Below are 24,320 nucleotides of genomic sequence, written 5' to 3'. Positions count from 1 at the left end.
GGTTGGGTGAACCAGAACCAGCATGTGGCCATGCCTAACTTCAAGAAAATATTCTTTTGAGTTCTTCAAAATAGGTGTTAGTGAATGGGGTAACTTAGAAACATGAGGGCAGATTATGGTGGGGTAGGGAGGATGAGAATTGAGAACCAAAAACCTGGGGAGGGAAGGAAAAGTGAAATGAAAAGAAGGAAAGAAGGGAGCACAAAGAGAAAGAAGCAAATCAAGTGATAAAACGAACGACAAAATCAAAGCAGCAATAGCCACGAATTTATAGATGTGGCTATTGGCGAGAGTAAAAAAGAAGAGAACAAAAGCAAAGGCTGCTAGTGGCCTCCTTCTGTTCTTTTCTTGTCAAGTATTTCTTGTACCGCGAAAAAAGGCTATCAAATCCAATGGTGAACCTTTCTTTTTCTTTCAACTCAGCACTGTAGTAAATCTGACTGCTGGATTAGAAATTTTGGGATGAGGGTACCAGGATTTACTATTCGTATACAGAACTATGAGATATTGAATTCTAGCCCCCATTTGACTAATAAGTCAATGATGGAGTGTCAAACTTGCAATAGATTAGGTTTTTAAATCCTAACAGCCCCTTTCTTCCCCTTGAAGATTTTTCGAACTACCCAGGAAACCTCCTTTCTTTTATGTGCAGAACCTGGAGTAAGGAGTAGGGAGATATATAACTCAGATTAGGAGGATACCAGATAGATGTTCTTTCTTTGGTGAAGTCATGGAGTCCAAGGAATTAGATTGTTAATAACTAAGTTGTACAGAAGTTCTCAAAGACTACAAGAAGTGTATTTGAATGAATCAGCCACCTTATGACAAATTGTCCTGTTCCTCATCTTCATTGCATAGCCATGCAGGTCTCACATTACATGACATCCCATGGTGTTTTCGTCACTAAAGTAATCACCAACTCGTACTGCTGGTGCCTGGAATGGTTGTTGAAATACTGGCCGCTCTTGGTGTAGAAATTCTTGGCCATAGCAGGTTGGAGACAGAGGAGTAACTGTGTATGAAGGTAATGCATAATAGGGTATGGCAATTGCATAAGGCTCAACCTTGTAACAATACTGATTCCAAGTGCTGACATTACCCAAATCCTGAAACATGCTTGGAAAGTTGGTGTTACTGGGTTGTGGGTGCGGAAGCAGATGGTTTTCCGTCTTGACAATTTCAGGGCTGGAAGAAGAATTTACATTGCTATTTGCTGTGTCTTTCTGATCCTTCTTTGGAGCTTTATTTTCACTTCCATCCCCACAATTTTTAGCCTCTTTATTCTTATCAGTAGAATTGCTGGATGAATTGGAGGATTTTGCTTGACCACACTCAGATTTTGGTTTGTCTTCCTCTTTTGTTACAGAGATATCTGCTTCTTTCTTTTCTTTTCCAGCATTCTGACTCCCCTGGCTCCACATTTCTGCTTGTTTTCCAGCTTTCAAGAGTCTTCTTATCAGAATTTGTGGATCAACATTTCCTAAGACTGTAACTTTGGGTTGTAAAGGATCTATTTCAGTCTTTAGAACACCTGATAAATGAGTTTCAGACTAATTAGCAAGGGAAGAGGACGGTTGAAAACAACAAACGAACGAGAGAATTCTGAGCCTTTTTATTCATTATTTACCTTCAATACTCTGTAAAATCTTCTTAACTTTCCTCTTACAGCCATCACAGCAGATGACAGAAACCTTGAGTTCAATCTTCTGGAATCAATCGAATTAAAACGCAATTTAGTCTCGAGCAAAGTGTAAAACAGACAAAGCAAACAAAAAAAGAAAGAAAGAAACTACATGGAAAGGGATATAAGTTTTCTGGAATTGGCACCTTCAAGTCTGCTTCCTTGGACATATTTTCCTGACAGCAAGCAATGTAACAGAAGCAAGAAGGGCCTGGAGGGAACAGGAAAAGAGAGGGAAAAGAGCTTTTTCTGCAATGACTAGTTGGAATTTCAGGCTGTATTTATATGCAACAAAAGCAGACCAGAAGGATCCATAGAGGAATAATGAGTTCGTTTAATAGCCTTTTAATTTGTAAAGTAAGTTTATATATATATATAAGTTTCTGTTCCATGTAGTTCCAACGCAAAAGCAATTAGTGGACAGCGCAAAACATGAATGCAGATTTCGGTACTTGACCTCTCTTCCTGTAACATTCCACTTTAACAGTGTAGTGTCCTAAAAACACAGCTTATATCCTCAATTGCTACGCTACTTTACTTTTGCTTTCCTCGTTAACAGTAGAAAATTGCCAAATATACTTGCATGAGATTCCTGTTCAGTGCAGCCACAGAGGAACCCACCCCCCAACTCCTCTCTCTTCTCTCTCTCTCTCACAGACACACACTACTGCTCTTAGGTTTGAGAAATCAAAAGTTTCATAGTTCTTTTATTAAAAAAAAAAAAAATCAATTACCGGCCTTATCAATACAGAATTACTGGCCTTATCAATGCAGAAATGTATAATTTCAATTGCGCTCATATTCATAACTGTAGGAAGCGGGTTCAAGCTTCCCCTAGCTCTTCTGACCAATGGACTCCTGACGTATACCAAAGAGTGCGGTTCATTCAAAAAATTCCTACCTCTCTACTTATATACGAGATGCTTGGATTTTTCAAAACTCCATAGACATGCAAAAGAAAAATGTTATCTCCATTCGGACCAAAACATAATTTTTACTTGTTCAAATAATAATTAAGGTGAAGAATAATGGTTCGATCAATTTATTTTTCTTTCTCGAACTGAGAGATCCTAATGCATGTAAATAGAAATGTTTATTTGTCATTAAACCTATTTGATAATATAATTAGACCTACCTCTGCTATAAATATTAGAGCAAATTAAGATCTCTATTCAAATGAAGCCAATAATTTTTTTTTTTTATAATACGTAGAAGTAAGAGCTCTTTTCATTTTTTCCAATTTTCGGATTTTATTTTATTTTTCTTGAAAGTATTAGTCGAATGGATTTTTTCTTTCTTTCTTTAAATAGCTCAATTAAGTTCTATTTGGTTTGATTAGGCAAGCAATGACAACAAGGATCCCACATTCAGTCTAAGTATTAATTATAAAACCCATGATAATCAATCAGTAATCACTTTCTTTAGCTTTATTTTGTAATTATAGAAATCATATTTAAAAAAAAAAAAAAAAGAAGTAAGAATTGCACTAGTGCAAGAGCATAACAGCCGTACACGTAGAGTTAATAAGATATAAAATGGAGTGGAAAGATGAAAGAACAAATGCAGTCCAAGTTGAAATCTGGTATGATGGCTGATGAGAATATATAAATTATTAAGAGAGGCATTTCTTTATTCCATAATTTATTAGGCATTGAACATGCTTATGCTCTATTCATTTGGGCTTGCTTTGAATCACATCATTGCATCCATTTGTTTCAGTATTTAGAGGTCTCTCCCTATGTTTAATCAATTGGCATTTAATTATGATTGAGTAATTTTTTTTTTATAATTTTAATTATTTTATTTTTGAAAGTTTTAAAATATTAAAATTTGTATTTAAATTAATTGAATTTTTTAGTCATTTTATAATTTTTTTTAATAATATATGATAGATTTTAGGTTTAAGTCCTTTTATTTAATTATTTAACAGAAGAAATTATTATTATTATTATTATAATAAAAGAATTATAAACTCATTGTGTTTAGAGGTGAACAAAATTCGATTCAAATTATAAAAATCAATAAAATTAATTTAATTTAATTTTTTATTTTAAAAAATTTCAATTTATTCAATTTGAGTCGATTTTATAATGAAAAAATTGATACAACCGAAGCAATTAGTATTTTTTAATTAATTAATTATTATTTTTTAATTAATTAATTATTATATTTTAAATTAAAGTTAAAAATAAAAAATAAAACTGAAATTGAGTCTAAATGAGTTAAAAAAAAGTCTAAAATGAAGCTAAAATTGATAAGTTAAATTAAATTAAATTTATTTAATTTAACACTTTTTTTTTCTGATTCGATTTAATTTAATTTAATTTAGAAAAAAAAAAATTTAAATTTTTTTTTTTAAAATTCAATTTCAAAAAAATTAAAAAAAAAAATCGATTTTTTTTTTTTTTAAAATTTCAAAAAAAACAGATGAATGGCGACTCCCTATAATGAACAAGACAGTGTAAACTTGTAATTGGGAGCCATTTGAGGTCTTAAGGAAAGAAAATAAGAAATGGCACGTAGAAGATGAAAGGCAGCACAGCAAAAATTAGATAGAAAAGGGGATATTGTGCGGTATGTCTGGAGTAGCATGTATGTGTTTTGGGCACCTCTTCTTTTATCAAGATTCATTGATTTTTTTTTTCAATGGAAATTTTTTTTTTAATGGAAAATTTTTGAAGAAGGGAAAGGAATTTAGTCTAAATTACTAATATGTCAATTGTATAACTAAATTAACCATGATACTATTTCAATATTAGTCACAATTTGCATATAAAAAATAATTTTCATAATAAAAATATTTTTTATTATTTGATTGTAATATTAAATTAATGGTATGTATTTATATTATGTATAAATATTAACTATTTTAATAAAATTATCAAAATCTGAAAAATGACTATTTTTAAAAGAAGAAGTCATTTTTTTTTTTAAATAGCTTAGTTTTTTCCTTTGATAAAAAAAATATTTGTTTACTTATTTTTTTTGAATGTCTAAACATTAAAAAATATAAAAAATATTTTTCACAAAATAAATAAAATCTTAATTTAAGGATATTTTGCATTTAATCATAATTTATATAACATACACATTCAATTCTGATTTTTTTTTTTTTTTGCTTTCTTAGGTGTCTATGATTCAAATTTGTCATAAGCTAATTAAGTTGAGATGTTGAAAACAATTTTTTTTTTTGAGAAGTTAAAACAAATTAATTAATTGAAGTAATAGTTGGTATAAAATTGCAAATGTTAATTATTAGATGGGACAACGTAGTCAATGTATAAGTGTTCCTCCTTATTTAATTTTTGTTTTGAGAAATTTAATCTTTTTATTGATCAAGATTTGTTTCATCTGAGAAATATTTTAAAATTATTTGCAAATAATTTTAAATGCATTAAATTAATATGAGATAATATATTTTTAAAGTTGTTTAAAAAAATTATTTTTTTAGTACAATTGATTTTAATTAGAATTTGAATTTAAAATTTCACTAATAAAATAAATTAATTTTAGAGATAGTAGGTAAAAGTTTTAAATCCGATCTGACCCGCTTTGAATCCAATCATTTTTTTGGTTTTACTTCACTAGACCTTGATATTGTGTGGAGTAGAGACAGTAAGACCTTCTTCCTACCCAAATTCTCATAATATAAACATATTATTAAACTTATGTTTAAAATTTATATTTCTAACTTATATTTTATTTTTTAATAAATAAATTTATATTATATAATAATAAATTAAATTAAAAGATAAAAAAAAGTTTTCATTGGAAATCCATTCTGCTTTGATCCTAATTCTTGTGGGGTGAGGACGGGGAAGCGATCTAGCCCACTCTGATGTCGTCCCTAATTAATTTAAACAATTTAGATATGGGCATTGTTTTAATTGGGTGCCTAGTTATGTCAATCTGTGGGCTTGTTGTAAAATGGGGCAAGATAACTGCAACAATGGTAAGCGTAATTCCCATTTATTCACACATAAATGTTAAGGCCTTCCACACCACAAATTGCATTGCATATATATATATATATATATATATATATATATCACACATAAATGTTAAGGCCTTCCATACCACAAATTGCATTGCATATATATATATATATATATATATATATATATATATATATATATATATTAAAGAATGAATGTGAGAAGATGGTTATGTGGAAATTGGAAGATGTAAAGACCGGAAAAGACCCAATAAAGCCAAACGAAAATTGGCCTTTCGTCCTACAACACTTTTATCTAAAATTTCTTCCCTATAACATGTGATTGCTACCTAGTAACAATTAATAGGATATCGTTTATGCTAAAACTGCTTTTCTTTGCTTGGAAATGTTGCTCAATTCATTACCACAACTGAAATTCAGAAGAAAATGTCATTGGCCCACTTCATAAGATTAAGAGTCTGAGGCCCATAACTTGAAAAAAAGATACTTTATTATATGCAGTATATGCCCGTATGCATATAACTAAATTCCTTCATGGAAAATATATATGGGAAGAGAGATTGGGAGACACAAACACAAAGCAGAATCATAGCCATACATTGAATATGAGGCTGTCCATAGTCTCATCCTTTCTTATTTCAATTCCTTCCCATCATCTCTGATTAAAAACATCCACCACTTACTTATACTTACCTCCTCTACTACACATTGCTGATTGCTTGCTATAATTTTAGCTTCAGCAAAAATATTTCTGGTTTCTGTGTATCCATTATGGCTTCGGCTACTCTCGCTGTAGCCAAACCATCCCTTCAGGTTTCTCTTTCTCTTAATTTGTTCAGAACTTGCGTGTATATATATATCATCATCATATATATGCAAGTTTGAATTGTTTATTTCTGTTTCTGTTCAGGGAAATGGAAAGGGATTCCAAGAATTCTCAGGCCTCCGCAACTCAGCAGCTTTCCTTCCCTTTGCCAAGAAAACTTCTGATGACTTCCTCTCAGTCGTTGCTTTCAAGACTTCTACTGTGAGTTTCATATGCCCATATAAGAAACTAATATAGTAGGCTATTAGATGCATGCCACTATCTATCAAGAAAAAAAACCAAGCATTGAAGTTATATATATACACCAATGGAATACAAATTAGTAAGTACATTGAACAGATTGCCAACTGGGAATTTCAAAACAATGTTAGAACTGGTTATAGCTTATTCTGTTATGGCTAGAAAACTTCATTAATTGCCATGGATGAATATAACTTTTTTAGCATACTACATTTGTGAATTACATCAGAAACTTTTAGAGGGATTAGAGAGTATCCAAGATTGAACTTTAGACAAACTGTACAGTGAGACAGACCATAAACTGCTAGGCTACTAAGCCAAAATATAGGCTTATTTCTCTAAGAATGTTTTTATAGACTGAAAAGTTACATACTTTCATCTGATGCGAAGTAGGAGTAGACTTCTAGTAGTTAAGTTGGATTGGTAGCATCTCAAATTTTGTGTATTTGACTGTGAAGGTGGGAAGCAGCAATGGGGGATACAGGAAAACTGCAGCTGAGGCAAAGCTAAAAGTGGCCATAAATGGATTTGGTAGGATTGGAAGGAACTTCTTGAGGTGCTGGCATGGGCGTAAGGATTCCCCTCTGGATGTCATCGCCATCAACGACACTGGCGGTGTCAAGCAGGCCTCCCATCTCCTCAAGTACGACTCTACCCTTGGCATCTTCGAAGCTGATGTTAAGCCTGCTGAGGATGGCATCTCTGTCGATGGCAAGGTCATCAAGGTTGTTTCCAACCGCAACCCCATCAACCTTCCCTGGAAGTAAGCTGAGAGTCTTTGTTTATTCCTTTTCCTTGCTTACTCTGATTAAGATTGCATTAAATCTGATTATAAGAACAAAATTTGAATGATATGCAGGGACTTGGGTATCGACTTGGTAATTGAAGGGACTGGAGTTTTCGTGGATAGGGAAGGTGCTGGCAAGCACATTCAGGCAGGTGCCAAGAAGGTGCTCATCACAGCCCCTGGAAAGGGTGACATCCCAACCTACGTCGTTGGAGTAAATGCTGATGCCTACAATCCTGATGAGCCTATTATAAGCAATGCTTCTTGCACTACCAACTGCCTTGCTCCCTTTGTCAAGGTTCTTGATCAGAAGTTTGGTAATCAATTCCTCTCTCCTTTATCCCTTTTCTTAAAAATTTCGATGCCAGGGATTGAATTCAACCTCCTGTATGCTGTATTACCATTGAAGCACCGATTACTGAGTTATTAGCCTGTCAATCGAAATATTGAAATGAACCACTGAAAATTGAATGACAACTTGTGGATACCTGCAGGCATCATCAAGGGAACCATGACTACCACTCACTCATACACCGGTGACCAGCGGCTACTGGACGCCAGCCACCGCGACCTCAGAAGGGCAAGAGCTGCTGCTCTAAACATTGTTCCAACTTCAACCGGTGCAGCAAAGGCAGTCGCCCTTGTCCTTCCAACTCTCAAGGGCAAACTTAACGGCATAGCCCTGCGTGTACCGACACCAAATGTATCAGTTGTTGACCTGGTGGTGCAGGTATCAAAGAAGACCTTTGCAGAAGAGGTAAATGCTGCATTCAGAGACAGTGCAGAGAAGGAGCTGAAGGGTATCCTGTCAGTGTGTGATGAGCCTCTTGTTTCAGTGGACTTCAGGTGCACAGATGTTTCATCAACTGTTGATTCATCCCTGACCATGGTGATGGGAGATGATATGGTTAAGGTGATTGCTTGGTATGATAATGAATGGGGTTACTCTCAAAGGGTTGTGGATTTGGCTGACATTGTTGCCAACAACTGGAAGTAGAATATTGTCTATTCTCCAATGTAATTTTCTGATTTTTGTGCCCTCTTGATGATCTTCCTTTCTAGTTTCATCCCATTTCTATTTTTGTCAATAATGTAAAATTATATGGTGGAATTGAACCATTTTCCTCTTTCAGTTTGTGCAATAAGCATAAGGAATTGCATCAATTAACCAAATCATATGTTTATCATCATCTGAGACGGTCCAATTATCAATGGAATTCTTGTATCTCACATTTATTTGGAGGGAATTCAAATTATAAGATTCAACTTCGATATTAATATAGATTATGAGTACTTTCTATAGCTAACATATTATCATAATATAGATTCATTGCCACTATTGATTTAACACCTAAGTCAATCAACTCATTTCTTAATCAAAGTAACTCACATACCCCAAATGCAAGCACTTGATCTTACTACTACCAGATCTTTTTACTCCTCCAAATAATAAGATTCTTATCGGCAAATGTGAAGTATCCTGAGGTAGAGCTTTTCCAATTAGCCAAACCTACCCAATTAGCATTTGTGTAACCTTCTGTCTTCAATAGACCATGATTTGAGAATATAATAACCCTTTACCAAGAGCAGATTTCAAATATCTTATGACACAGCGAGAGCGAGTAGTGCGAAAAAAGATTGATACATGATTAAACCCTTGAAAATAAACAAGATCTAATCTAATATCTTAAAAAAATATAAATTCAATATAGAATCTAAAGAGAAAATAAAGCAAATCAGTTTTATTAAAAAGAAAACTTTATTAAAATAAACTTGAAAAACTTGTACATAAGAAAAATATAATAGGTATTTATAGAATTATAAATCTTAATCTAAGTAGAAATAAATTAAAGAGTTTTAATCTGAATAGAAAACATATTTAAAGACCTAAACTAGATAGAAGTAATATTTTAGATTACTAAATAAACTAGAAAATATAAATAAAACTTATTTAAGAAAATAAAGTAAATCAGTTTTATTAAAAAGAAAACTTTATTAAAATAAATTTGAAAAACTTGTATATAATGAAAATATAATGAGTATTTAGAGAATTATAAATCCTAATCTAAGTAAAAATAAATTAAAGAGTTTTAATTTAAATAAAAAATATATTTAAAGACCTAAACTAGATAGAAGTAATATTTTAGATTACTAAATAAAACTAAAAAATATAAATAAAACTTATTTAAGAAAATAAAGTAAATAAGCTTTATTAAAAAGAAAACTTTATTAAAATCAATCTGAAAAAATTATACATAATGTAAATACAATAGATATTTATAAAATTATAAATCTTAATCTAAGTAGAAATAAATTAAAGAGTTTTAATTTAAATAGAAAATATATTTAAAGACCTAAATTAAATAGAAGTAATATTTTAAATTTCTAAATAAATTAAAAAATATAAATAAAATTTATTTAAAAAATTAAAAAATTTATCTGTGAAATATAAAAAACCTAAATCTTTAGGTCTGATATGAATTCGAGCACCGCATGATCTTAACATGCATTTTACAACATCCATGTGAGGCTTACGCGAGCCATGCATGAATAGACTCATTTCACTTATTGCATACGCAATATATGTCTGCATGAGACAAATAACTTAGTTTTCCACGAGCCTTTGGTATCACCCTTTGTTAGTAGAAATTGCACTAAAGCATTGAAATAGCTTGTGATTTTGCTTAATGGAAGTATGGATTGGCTTCCACCTAAGCATTCTTATCTCTAATAATAAATCAAGGATATATTTCCATTGAGATGAGAAAATACCAAGTTTTGATTGTGCTACCTCAATCCCAAGGAGGTATATAAGTTCTCCCAACTGCTTCATTTCGAACTCAAAAGCTAGGTACTGTTGTAAACTACAAATCTCAACATGATAATCACCTATCACAACCATATCATCAACATTGATAACTTATAAAGCAGTGATTTTACCTTATCTGTTCTAAAAACAAAGAATGATCTGGATTACTTTGTAGCTGAAATTCTTCATAGATTTGGTGAATCTGCCAAATCAAGATCCTAAGGACTGTTTTGACTTATACAAGGTCTTTTTTAAATTACAAATCTTTGTCATGTCTGAATAATCTAGCATGGTTTGTATTTGCTTTGGGAGAGAGAAATTGAGGGCTGAGATAGAGCCGAGAAAGGTAGGGGGAGAGAGACAATAGATGGAGAGAGGAAGAGCGGCATGAGAGAGAGAGAGAAAGGCAAAGTGTGGACTTAATTTTACATAATTATAACATTCAGAAAATAATTTGTCAAAATATATGATTTAATTTGTAATTAATAAAATTTTTTAAAGACCTTGTAGTAATTAATTCATATTTTTAATAAGTATTGATACACCCGCTTATAAAATTAAGTCAAATAATTAAAGTCATGTCCAGCATGAAAAGTCAAAGATAGAAATACTTCTAACGAGGTAGAATAGAAAGTCGAACAAAAGTGCGTATTAAAAGATCTAACGAGCAGAGTAAGACAAAATCTAACAAAAGCTTCGTTCGCCCAAAAAGACGAACAGAAGCCGTATCAAACAACAATCACAATTATTGTCACAGACCGAATAATAATCACGTATGTAATTTAGTAAAGAGTGGATTTCATAGAAACCACCCTGGAGATTTAGCTAAAATTACCACCATAAATAAAGTAATGACTATTTTTTAAATCACCTATAAATATCAATCAAATGACCAGAAATCAGTACATTTACTCATCTTGATATTTTATTCTACAAAAATAATCTCTTATTTTTCTCTAAAAAAGAGATTTTTGACTTAAATATCAGAGTAGCTTGTTAAAAGGCTATCCACCTCATCTTTTTCTCTTATTAGAGGGTTACGTGATGACAAGGCCAAAACCTGAGGTCCACCGATAGCATCAACTATAATTTAAAATTTTAAAAATTTTAATTTAATGAGATATTTTCCAGCACAAAAAAGAAATAACATTTATTATAACACGTCAAAATTTCTTTTAATTTTTATAAAATCTTGTAGACCCACTCCGTCAATTCATATCATTAACATCATATTATTCCCTCGTTCCATAGTTATAGGCGTAATTTGATTTTCACATGATAAAAAAAAAAAAAACAGTTAATATAGTTTAACTATAATTTTTTTTGCCTATTATATTTTTATATTAATAATCCTTGAAACTAATCAAAATTTAATTTCTTTAACAAAAATATGGAGTTGATTACATTTTAGAACAATAATGAAATATTGAACATGAGAAAAATAAAATAAAATTGTTTACTTCAATGTATTTGATGAATGGTGATAAGAATAGTCTATTTAAATATTTGGTTAACTAATGAAATATATTTATGAATAGAGATGTCATTAAATAGGGCACAATAGGATACTAAATAAATTATTATCTTCCAAAAAAAGAAAGGAAACATGATTATATTATGGGACAAATAAAAAAGAAAAATAAGCATACTTTTATAAATCGGAGGGAGTATTTTTTTCTCCATTATTTTGGTATTTAATCAATATTTTTTAATGTCATTAATCATTTTATCACTTAAATATTAACATATGCAAAAATATGCATTGTAAATTAAATCAAAAAGTGTATACTCTAAATGTTCAATAGTGAAGGACACTTAAAATATATATTTTTTTTTTAAAATTAAAAAGTTAAATTTTTCATAAAATAAACATAACTTATAAAAATAATAAAATAAAATAAAATAAATGATATCAATTGAATTTTAAATTAAATATTCACTTATTTCTATAAAAATAGACTTATTTTTATTTTAATATGAATTAAGAAATTTTAATTCATATAATTTAAATAATAAATTTTATTTAATTTTTTAATATATTAATTATATTGCTTTATTAAAAATTAAATAATTAATATCATTAAATTATTCTTAATAAATTTTATTTTTAATGTATATTAAATAAAAATATATTAAAAATTAATAAATGTATTTCTATTTTAAAAAGAACAATATCTATGATTTAGAATAGATGGATGGAAAAGAAAATTAATCCTCAATTTAAATAAAATAAAGGTTTAATTTGTAAAAAAAAAAAAAAAAAAAAAAAAAAAAGAGAATTGGATTTTTGAACTCAAGTGTTGATGTGGTGGGTCGTGTGTGTCGTGTGTGGCGGTGCCCAAAACCCGAAAGCCTAACGAGGCAGGGTGAGCAACGCTCCAGGTCCAATGGCCGCCACTGCTGCAAGAACCGTCCTCTGCTCCTCCCAATCCCATCTCAAACTCTTGCCCTTTCCCTTTTCTCTCTCTCTTTCTACTAAGTTTCCACCTTCCCTAAACCCAAATATCGTCAAGAAAAATCCTATCTTCTTTTCCTCTCTCCCTCCCGTTAGGTGCCTGCAGTACGCTACCCAGCAAGCTTCCACCACACAAACCCAGGAAGCAATTCGCCGCCCCAACGTAGTCGACATCCTTGAGGAAAGGGGCTTGCTTGAATCCCTCACCAGCGACAATCTCAGGTCCGCTTCTTCTACTTCTAACTCCACGCTCAAAGTTTACTGCGGTTTTGATCCCACTGCCGAGAGCTTGCACTTGGGTAACCTTCTTGGCATCATCGTGCTCTCTTGGTTCCAAAGGTGCGGCCACAAAGCCGTTGCGTTGATTGGTGGAGCCACCGCCAGGATCGGTGACCCATCTGGTAAGAGCCTGGAAAGGCCAGAGCTTGATGCCAATACTTTGGAGAAGAATACCTTTGGGATTTCTAATACCCTAACTAGAATGTTCAATATGAATATGAATTTGAACAACCCAATTGTGGTTATGAATAATTATGACTGGTGGGAAGAGGTTAGGCTACTGGATTTCTTGAAACAAGTTGGAAGATATGCTCGGGTGGGTACCATGATTGCCAAGGAGAGTGTGAAGAAGAGGCTTGAATCTGAACAAGGAATGAGTTATACTGAGTTCACTTACCAGCTCTTGCAGGGCTATGACTTCCTTTACCTTTTCAGAAATGAGGGTGTTAATGTTCAGATTGGAGGAAGTGACCAGTGGGGCAATATAACTGCTGGGACTGAACTTATCCGAAAAATTCTGCAGCCAGGCGATGGAGCTGAGGCATATGGTTTGACATTTCCTCTTTTATTGAAGAGTGATGGCACCAAATTTGGCAAGTCAGAGGATGGTGCCATTTGGCTTTCGCCATCCTTTTTATCTCCATACAAGTTCTATCAATACTTCTTCTCTGTACCTGATGCCGATGTTATTAGGTTCCTCAAGATACTTACTTTCTTGGACTTGGATGAGATTGATGAGTTGGAGAGGGGAATGAAGAGACCCGGCTATGTGCCCAACACAGCTCAGCGTAGGCTTGCTGAAGAAGTGACCCGATTTGTTCATGGTGAAGATGGAATTAGTGAAGCTATTAAGGCCACTGAGGCTTTGAGACCTGGAGCTGAGACTAAGTTGGACTGGAAAACCATTGAGGGCATTGCTGAGGATGTCCCATCCTGCTCTTTGCCCTATGATGAGGTCCTTAATCTCTCTCTTGTTGATCTGTCGGTTTCTTCTGGCCTGCTTGAGAGTAAATCAGCTGCCCGCCGTCTGTTGAAGCAAGGGGGTCTTTACTTGAACAACAGCAGAGTGGATGGTGAAAGTAAGAGAATTGAGCCTCAAGATATTGTGGATGGAAAAGTTCTCCTTTTATCTGCAGGCAAGAAGAACAAGGTCATTGTGCGAATATCTTGATTGATTTTGTTGCTTTTGTTGCTAATTTTCTGCAAATTATTTGTCTATTTTGTGAATGTCTTTACTGCATTGTGATTTCATCATACAGAAGTGACTTTAAGAGGATATTCCTAAGCTTGGTTGCAAAGTTTTGCACTAATGTACCACTTCCATGAGAAAATATTGAACAATGGTTTTTCAGCTGTTGAAATGTTAACTAAACAAACATTACTCTGCTTCATAGTCCTTATTATCCTCTTCTTTTTCTTCTTCTTTGTAACAATAGAAAGCTCCTTCGTGTTTCTTGGATGGTTGGTTTTGTGTATACCAGGTAGATTAAGATTGGATATTGGAAAGACAACTGTAGTTTATGGGGTGCTTGGGTATGTAGATTAGATTAATAGACATTAAAAAGCCAAGTATTTGTAACTTACATGATTTGGATGATTACAAAGACGTGAATGATGTTTGTACATATACATTTTACTGTGTAGTTGCCAGACTTTTCCTTTTTATTTGGTACGTTCTTGATTCTCAAAAGAAATTGTTTGTAGTTTATTATGTAATCATCTTTATCTTTTTCCCAACTGCTACAATCCGATGTTATTTCTCCCTTGTTGATTTAGTCTAGGGGCATATGCATTCTTTGGCTTTGCAGCTATTTTCTCTTTTGTGATGTATGATTTCTATCTGACGGAATTGCAAAAAGCTGATGATGGAAAGAGATTGTATTGCAGAGCTCTTTGGCGTTTATAAAGATACTTGCAAAAGGGACTAACATAGTAACTACAAGAAGATGATGTCTTCAATTTAGGTTAATTATCACATGCGGTTGCAGTGTTTTCGTCAACTTTAATTTTTTTCATAAAACTTATCGAAATTTCAATTTGATTTCATAAAAGTTACCATGACTAGAAATTAAATGCTTTTAGGTTTTTAAACTGTTGACCTCAACTATTTTCCAATGGCGACAATTCCATTTGAGTTTCTTGAATCTTTTTTTAACTTTTTTTTTTTTTGACAGTATAATGTTTTGTTTTATTGATATCTAGTTTGTTACCTGAAAAAATAGTAAAAACCATTGAGGATGTCCATTTAAATTACTTCCAATGCAAGATCAGGTTCCAGCTTTTCATTTTCCCCAAAATTTTGCCACTTCTGCTCCTCTAAGCTAGTTTTATTTCATTGGCAAGAATTCTCACTTTTGAGCTTCAAGATATGGAACCTTTTCTGAGAAGTGGAAAAGTTGGTGCTTCACATTCCCATTGGTTTTTCTTTGGTTTGAGTAACTGTTGACACTTCTACAGGGAGAAAATTTTCGTTACTTATTGATTTTTGATAGAATTCAACCCTTTTGGCCCTCTCCTCACTGTTCCATTCTTTCTATTAAACAAAAATATCGTTGTTAAGATTTAGAACAAAAAACAAAAAAAATAATTGAAAAAATAAATCATTATGAAATATATTTTTTTAAAATGTGTAATTCATTTATTTTATAATAAAATGATTAATTTTTATTTATTGTAAATAAATATTTTTAAATAATTGTTTAATTTTAATTATAAAAAACTGTAATGATTTTAGTTATAGAAAAATCATTTCTTTATTTAAAAAACAGTTAAAAAATAAAACTTTTTTATTAAAAAATAAAAATAACTTAAAACTATTTTTAAAATTTTAGTTAAATTTTAAAAAATTAAAAAAATTATTTATTCATTTGAAAAACTGATGTATGGGAACACAAAATTTTGTTTTCAATTTTTTTAAACAAAAAAAACCCCTTTTAAAAAATTATTTCAATTTTCTACTGGTTAACAGGCTAATGTATACCTTGTTTGCACTTTATATAAACCTAGAATAAAATGGAAAATTTTTACGAAGACTTGATTCATTATGAATTCAAGATATAATTATGGATCATGATATCACATAATAACATGTAATTCCTAGATTATTGATATTTAATCTTTCCAGTTTAATTTAAAAATTCAGTTTGGTTTTATCAGTAAATCAGTTTAATCTTTTAGAAATAAAATATTTACTCGTAATTTATGTTTGCATTTTATATTATCTGTTGATATAGTTTACAAAATCTTATATAGAACGAAAATATAATTATTTTGTAGATATAATTTATTAGAGTTGACCAATTATATATATATATATATATATGTATATCGCTTGTTTTTAAGTCTATTTGTTAATAATATGATACATGAAGAAAGAAAAATATATGTGGAAGAACTCCTCCCTTCACCTATGAATTTAGTACCATTAATTCATGTCAATGGAGAGAGAATATTTTTTTGGCTCTTTGTTTTATGGAGGATATTACTTTAGATTGTTTCTTGCTTAGACTGATTTATTAAATTTAAGATACAAGATGTTTGATGAGATTTATTTATTAAATAGATGGCTTCACATATTTATATTTTGAGTTCACGATAAATTGAGTTTAAGTAAAAATTTCTCGATTTCAAAAATTTAGTCTCAATTCTCCATAGATTTAAGATACAAGATGTATGGTGAAACTCATGAATCTCACATATTTATATCTTGAATCCATAATGTAATTGGTCCAGTTAAGAATTTTATATCTCATTTTTATTTGGATTATTATTGTTATTATAACAATTTTCGGTGTTTCAGTACTGTGCACAGTCCAGGAGGTTTGCATACATGGTGCAACTTGCAGCAGAGCACATGGCACAAGTGCATATGGATTAGAGTCTCGAAATTAAGGCTCCTCTTTGAATCTGTTTTATCCAGTAAAGGAATTGAGGAATTAGGATCCACAGGTTGGAATCCAAAACACAGGCTTGTAACAATGAACTCAAGAAATTGAATCATGTCATTTTCTTAGTCTTAACTTTTACTCAGGTGCTGCTTCTGCTTAAGTGGCACGGCAGGAGTTCAAAGATCAGGTAAAAGTAACCATTTCAGAGGAAAAGTAAACTAGATCATGTTCCTCTGGACTGCAGCCATCATTTCACAAGAATCATTTCATCATCCCAAAAAGATAAAGAAAAGAAAACAAAGTTGAAGGGCTACATATTTCACTGCATTCCATTTTATCTTATCCATTTATAACAGACATGACCATACAGGCAAAAGCTTGATTAAAATAGCAGAACTCTGCTGTGATAATTTGAATCACGGGAACCAATTGAAGGCATACTAAATGCATAATAAATGTTCTTTTCCAGGTGTTAGAGATTGAACACTTTGCCCTTTACTGGCTAGTTTAAGAGGATTAAATGTCGTGGTCTTGCTTGCATTCGGGAGCGGCAGTAGGGAAGCGGACGCGATCAGTGCAGTAGTTGTAAATTGTATATTTCTGGCGAACCCAATCGAGTCTCTGGTATTGAATAGCATCAAGATCCTGAAACTCCTTCTGATCCCACCAACGCTTGCCTTGTGTGTCACAGAACTTGGCATTCACTGATGCCTCACAGCCATCTATGTGGAACCCCTTGTAGGTGGCTATAAAGGGAGCCTTGGACCAGTCTGTCTTCTCCAAACCACCCCGAGTAGCCCAGTCGTCGGCATTCCACAGGCTCGAGTATAACTTCATTGGCTGGTTGAATGGGAACCTCACTCCCAAATCTTTGCTGTTCTTGAACACCCTGATGGGCACATCATCCACAAAAAACCTGGAGGAAGAAGAAGGAAAGAAGATAAGAAAAATTAAATTTGTGATGCCAATATATATTTATATCGATTATATCAGATTATGTAGCTGAGCAAGTTGTTACAGAACAAGCGAATGGAAACAGAGATGGAACTTACACAATCTGATAAATGTTCCATAGTGCAGAGTAAGTATGGTATTCCCTGGTAGGATCAAACCAGAGATAAATTCTCTGCTCTCTATCTCCCTTGCCTCCTGTGAACACGTTGGTCTGCAAAATATAGGGCTGCCCAGTTCTGTTTCCCAAGAATTCAAAGTCTATCTCATCATGCTCAGAGTTTTGAGAAGATAACTACACCAACCAATGATTTTGGATTATAATCCAGTCATCTAAAGAGGCAGCTTTTGTTAAAAATTGATGAAAGCTCTTACATAGAAAGCAGTTACAGTTCCAGCAGAATCCCCTGGAACCATCTTTATGTGCATGCTAAAATGGCCAAACAAGTAGGAGCCTTTGGATTGAAAGCCAGTACCTTCCAAAAAGAGAAGATATACACAGTGAGATTAAATTTTCTTAGAAAATGGGTAACTCTGAAATGAAAGTTACTTACAACATTACGTTACATACCTGTGTACTTGTCTAGTGTGAGCTGAATCTCAGAACCTCCATTGAAGTACTTGATGTGATCGAAAGCCCACGTTGGTACATAGTTGCGACCAAAAGGTACATCTATAGGCTTCCTTGGCGCAGCACCTTTACTTCCAGAAGCCAAAAGGAGGAAACTCAGGCATACAGTCCACAGAAAAGAAGCCATCTCTCTTTCTGTGACGAGAAGCCTAACTTGTTCAATATTCGTTCAATTTGTGGATATATATATATATATATATATATATATATATATATATATATATATATAGGGGACACCCAAGAAGAGGTAAAAGGCAGTTTATAAAAAATACAAAAAAATATAGAAGGAATTAGGACTTAATAATATCTTAAAACCTGTAATTTTAAGGCTCAAATTTTAAAATTGGATTTGATTTTAATATAAAAGTTGACTCTACACTTCTTATTATCCACCGCCTATTTGCCCGTTTAATAAAAGGGTGTGTCTATGGAGAACTTCAACTCATATGATAATGAGTATATCCACCGTTAAATTAAATTTTTATATATAGATTCGTGTATTTTATATATATACACTTTAATTAATTTTGCACATATCTCAATATAAATATTTGATCTAATAATAATTAAACTAATTCTCACATGGATTCGAATTTATATTAGATACACCCTTAACAATAAGTCTTAATTTCGCCACATGAACCTAACTTTTTATTACTTCAACACGTGTTCTTTCAATCAATTAGTGTTATATTTTTTCATCACATTCTTGTTAATAGGGCCTAATTCATGTGTGCTCTAATAAAAATTATGCCACATACATGTGAGGAATAGTGTTAAAAATTAAAATTGCATGCCTAAAAATAAAAAAAAAATTTAATAATATTTTAGAAACTCTAATTTATCACTTAAAGTTTTAAGATTATACTTATTTTTTAACAAATTTAATATTTATTTTCACAATTTAATTATTAAATTAAGAAAAGATTATTACTCGATAACCTTTACCCATAAAATTGTGAATTTTATATATTAAAATTTAAAGTTTAATTATTTTTATGTGAGTGTTCCATGCAATTATTTTTCGTATATTAAGTATATTTTGTAATTGTCAAGAATTTAGGTCATATTTAGTATGATATTGTAATGTTTTGAATTTTTAAATAATTATTTTATATGAGAATTGAATGGTTTGGCAAGTTTAGGGGGGCATTGTATTCTGATTGTGTTGTGGGTCTGAGGCCTTTTGGATTGAAAAGTGCTAGTTGAGTTGTTTTACAAGTTGGGTAAGTCCTAGGTGTAAGGGAAATTATGTTAGATTTTTGGCATAAATTTATGGTGTCTTTAACTCTTTAGTTCTTTATTTTGAGTTATTATTAATAAATTTCTTGAATATAATTATTTAGGTAATCCGAGTCAATCTTCCTCTTTTTCTCGGCCATCCCAACAATACTTGAATAATATGTGAGTTTGATATTGATTTTATTTGTAATTTTAATATTATTAAATTATATTAAAGGCATGCTCATACATTCACATATCTGTATGTATATAATTAGTTAAATGCTAGGCACGCATTTTTGCTGCATATGTTATTGAATTTGTTTGTGGATGTTACCTTAAAATAACTTAGAGCTCTGTGTGTGTGTTGGCGTGAGTATGGTATTGATATGGATATGGGTAGGACGGGTAATCACGGCTGAAACTTGACTCGCTGAGACTCAATTTTTATATATGGATAAGTCAGGGTGAGCAGGCTTTGAGTTAATCTCGCTGGCCTTCGCACTTGGATTATTAAGTGAAAGTCCGACTTGAGTTGATCCGCTGGCAGATATTGGTTTAAAGAGTTGTATAGGAAATCAGCCCTTATATATATATATTGATACGACACATGGGTGCGTGCGTGCTCTAAATTATCTTTTATGCTAATATTGATTAAATTGTTTGAATTATGCGAATGTGTTGCATTTTATACATAGGAATGTATTAGATTTAGACAGTTATAAAAATTATATTTAAAATTAATATCTTACTTTCTGAGTCAAACGTTCATCCATGTTCAACTATTTTTCCTCAGGTAATAGGTGGCTTTATTTGTGATTAACCTACTTTTTTTTCCCCACAGGTTTAAACAGAAAATATTTTGATTTGCTTTTATTATCTTTTATTTAAATCTAGAAATCCGCATGGATCAATAGTTATATTTTTATTTGGGTTGTAATAACTTAGTTTTGGAATTGTAAAATTAATTATATAAGATTGCATGAATGTATGATATATTTATTATTGATGATGGAGGGAGCTGAGTTTTCAAATGTTGATATATGTGATTTAAGGATTTATGAGGGTGAGCTGAGCTCTCCATATTATTGATATTATTTGTTTACAGGTCAGGTGAATTAATGCTCCCCGTTGGATAGTTCAATTTATGGCCGGACTCTGTCTGTTTATTTTCTTGAAATTGAATAGATTGGAAATAGTTAGACTTACTACGGGCTTCAAGGGCCTTATACTAACCCAAGCTCCAGTGTCGGTCTAGCCCAAAAAATAAATCATGACAAATACAATCACATTATAATGTAATCGTGATTGCATTATATATTTGATTACGTTATTTGGTAACAAAAAAAATTAATGTAATGAAATGACAATTATACTTAAAGTAACGTAATGATTATTCCATACAAAAATAGATATTATCATTTTACTTATTTTGATTTTTTTATTTATTATCAATACTATCACTATCATTTCCACAATTACTCGACCACCACCACTATTACTACCATTACCCTTATCTTATCACCACCACCACCACCACCACCACCACCATTATTATTATTTAATCATTATTACCTCTACACTACTCAGCTACTATTACCACCACCACTATATAATTATCGCCATCACCACCACCATCACCATTTAGTTATCATTATCACTCGACTATCAATCACTACAATCATTATTGCTTATTATTATCACTATAAATAAATTAAATATTAACATAAAAATTATAATTACATTACACTATTTATATTTTTATTTTATAATCAAATATAAAAATATAATGGTAATTACATTTTATTACAACTTCTCTATCCAACATAACTTAAATCTTAATTATTGGACTATTTATTCGTATAATTTAATATTATATAATCTGAATAAAACAAATGGCACATGTGGTGTTGGTAGAAACTTATAGCCCACCATTACATATGCAAAAGGTGTGTGATGTATGATGATGAGTGCATTATTTAATGAGAGAAAAAGGGATTGGTCCACGTCACTGAACAAGGTGTAAATTTGCATAGAGTTTAGTAATTCCTATTACCATATGATCTCATTTGCAAGGCCAGCCTCCATTGAAAGCAGCACAGGCACACGCAGTGTAATTGTAAGCTCTCTTCTGAGGAGAACGGTCATGAGTTCATGGATATAACTGGCCATGTACGTACTAACAACGACCTAGCAAATCGGGCCGGCGGGTGGATTGGCTTTAGCTTCAAGTTCTTTGAATGCTTGCCTCCGGCCTGTTGGATGATGTTATATCATACAGGTCCAGTAAATAGAATTATTTGGGCACCTCTTAATTTCTGATGTTTTACGTCTGGCAGAAAATGCATATAGTAAATATTAAAGATAATGAAAGAATAACATTTGAGATGATTTGTTTATGTATAAAGTAGAGAATTAAATGCACTAATATAAGAAAAAGTAAATAAGAAGAGAGTGAGAAGAGGAAAGGGAGGTCTAAAATGATATGGAGGAAAGTGATACAAGAGAACTTACAAGTTTTGAATATTAATATAAATTTTGTGTCTAATAGTTGAATGATAAAAAAAAAAATATGTATGGTTGATTCTAACTAATTTAGGATGAAAGCTTAGTTGTTATTGTTATTTAATCATCGATAGAAAGATTTTTCATCTTCTGCATGTAATTTTAATCTAAAAGCACTCTATGTTGTTTCCCAAATGTGTTATTCTACACTTCTCTCAAGTATCTATATATCCCCTTATGCAATTCCAGAAGAACTTTTCTTTATTAAATTGTAAATTAGGTCATGTTTGATAATAACTTTTAACTTAACATTTAGTATTTAAACAATAGTCGAAACACCAACTCTTTTATTTATATTATTTAGTGACATAGTATTTATAATTAGTGTTTAGAGGTTACGAGAATGGTTAATGAAAAGTTACTTTTCATAACTTTTAAAAATTGAAAAAGCATTTTGAACCGAGTGAACAAGATGATATCAATATTTTTACATTTAACAATTAATCCAATAACTATTTTTACTAAAAACTTTTACTTTAAATCGCTATATAAATAACTAACAGTTAATATTTAATAACAAACAACTAATAAAATAAATGACAGCTACTAAAATTGTTAATATTGCCTAACAAAACCTTAATCTCTACACTTGAATTTGAACATAAACAAGTTAAAAAGATGGATGGTATTGGCAAAAGAGGGAAAACAAAGCATTGCATGTGAGGTGGCTGGTTTGATTTGATCAATGGGGATGACATTAGGTTGAGATAACCCACACATTTATGAGATTAGATGCTATGCAAGAAAGCACCAGCTTTTATAATTATGTAATTATTATCGGTTATGGTTACTTTGTGATGCATATTTTCATCAGATCGTAGAACATGAATCATTACTAAATTATTGGCATTAATTGTAATTTAATCAGATAAACCGTTTTAGAAATATTAATCAGAACCCATCAACCAGGGCAGCGAAGACTCAACACTATAAATGCAACTCCCATATGCATTTGTTTAACTTCTTCCAACTAAGTTCTGAAGGTTTAAGCATTAATAGCATTGGATCTTGCAGTTACGCAGATTAAAGAATACCTCAAAGATGGTGATTATCATGTTAGCGTTCTGATGTTTCTTAAAGCACTAGGCTTGGGCTTAGACAAAGGCGATCAGAACAATGGATAGAATAAGGACACCTATGAGAAATTATTGGGTAAGAGTAAATTTATTTAGTGCAATGCTGTATGGATAAGTTGATCAATATTTATTATGGATCAATAAGAATAATTATTTAATTTCATATTAAAAAAAAATACTTATATACTATTACTCCTTAATTATATTTTCTATGATAGTTATTCCTGATTTTGTCAGAGAGAGTGGATAAATTTTTTTTTTCTTTTTTTTATAAATATAATATACACACACGTTAATTATTCTGTTAAATTTAATTATTTTATTAAAATTATTATCATTTTAATAGCGATTTATTTACGGAACAAGTCTCTACGAGATAAGAGAGACGAGAGATTTTACATGAGCAAGAATACTATTAAAGTAGGAATTATCAGCATTGGATCCAAAATTAGCTTGGAATAGAAGAAGGGAGTCGGTTTCCAACTGGACATCTTAAAGCCTTGGCGTTTGATCAAATTGAGAGGGAGCCTCCCTTGCTGAAAGAGCTTCAGGCTTCAGCCCCATCTACAGTAACCAACCCTTCATGACATTGCATTTGATCACCCAAACAACATAGCAAAATCTCCCAATAGCCATCCACCATGTCCAAACCTGCAACGATCTTTATCAATTGAATCATCCAAACACCAACTGCAGGAGGACGTCATTTGACAACAGCTTCTGCTGGGATCCTAGCTTGCTGTTCATGGTGATACTTTAATTTCAATTTAATTTAAATTAAAATTACATGCGATATGCATCATATAAGATAAAAATTATTACTTGATTTGGAATAAATCATGAGACTTCACACAATTATATTTAAATTTTTTATTTAAAAAGAATTAAATTTTTTTCCTTCCAAAAATAAAAATTAAAAAAATTAATTAAACTAAATTCTTTGAAAATTCTCATTTC

The 24,320-nt window shown here is 31.5% G+C and overlaps 4 protein-coding genes across 4 annotated transcripts; 2 read left to right on the top strand and 2 right to left on the bottom strand.

The window, feature by feature from the left end:
• Nucleotides 1-806: 806 nt before the first annotated feature.
• Nucleotides 807-2,487, bottom strand: LOC110648089 (heavy metal-associated isoprenylated plant protein 35-like). The gene is made up of 4 exons (XM_021802201.2): nucleotides 2,416-2,487; nucleotides 1,828-1,956; nucleotides 1,628-1,706; nucleotides 807-1,531 (listed from the first exon to the last, which is right to left on the bottom strand). Exons 1-4 carry the CDS (start codon nucleotides 2,485-2,487, stop codon nucleotides 870-872), a joined length of 942 nt encoding a protein of 313 aa, XP_021657893.2. The 3' UTR covers nucleotides 807-869.
• A 3,770-nt stretch (nucleotides 2,488-6,257) lies between these two features.
• LOC110648087 (glyceraldehyde-3-phosphate dehydrogenase A, chloroplastic) lies at nucleotides 6,258-8,679 on the top strand. Its single transcript, XM_021802198.2, has 5 exons — nucleotides 6,258-6,449; nucleotides 6,547-6,663; nucleotides 7,161-7,465; nucleotides 7,562-7,806; nucleotides 7,984-8,679. The coding sequence occupies exons 1-5, from the start codon at nucleotides 6,408-6,410 to the stop codon at nucleotides 8,484-8,486; spliced, it is 1,212 nt and encodes a 403-aa protein (XP_021657890.2). The 5' UTR covers nucleotides 6,258-6,407; the 3' UTR covers nucleotides 8,487-8,679.
• Nucleotides 8,680-12,604: 3,925 nt separating this feature from the next.
• On the top strand, nucleotides 12,605-14,697 carry LOC110648085 (tyrosine--tRNA ligase, chloroplastic/mitochondrial). Its single transcript, XM_058141330.1, has one exon. The coding sequence runs from the start codon at nucleotides 12,686-12,688 to the stop codon at nucleotides 14,201-14,203; it is 1,518 nt and encodes a 505-aa protein (XP_057997313.1). The 5' UTR covers nucleotides 12,605-12,685; the 3' UTR covers nucleotides 14,204-14,697.
• A 2,424-nt stretch (nucleotides 14,698-17,121) lies between these two features.
• On the bottom strand, nucleotides 17,122-18,643 carry LOC110648086 (xyloglucan endotransglucosylase protein 2-like). Its single transcript, XM_058141329.1, has 4 exons — nucleotides 18,442-18,643; nucleotides 18,246-18,346; nucleotides 17,972-18,165; nucleotides 17,122-17,835 (listed from the first exon to the last, which is right to left on the bottom strand). The coding sequence occupies exons 1-4, from the start codon at nucleotides 18,626-18,628 to the stop codon at nucleotides 17,436-17,438; spliced, it is 882 nt and encodes a 293-aa protein (XP_057997312.1). The 5' UTR covers nucleotides 18,629-18,643; the 3' UTR covers nucleotides 17,122-17,435.
• Nucleotides 18,644-24,320: the final 5,677 nt, after the last annotated feature.

Source organism: Hevea brasiliensis, unplaced genomic scaffold (genome assembly GCF_030052815.1).
Source record: "Hevea brasiliensis isolate MT/VB/25A 57/8 unplaced genomic scaffold, ASM3005281v1 Scaf1, whole genome shotgun sequence".
NCBI classification, from domain to species: domain Eukaryota; kingdom Viridiplantae; phylum Streptophyta; class Magnoliopsida; order Malpighiales; family Euphorbiaceae; genus Hevea; species Hevea brasiliensis.
This window is presented reverse-complemented; position numbering and strand designations above follow the sequence as displayed.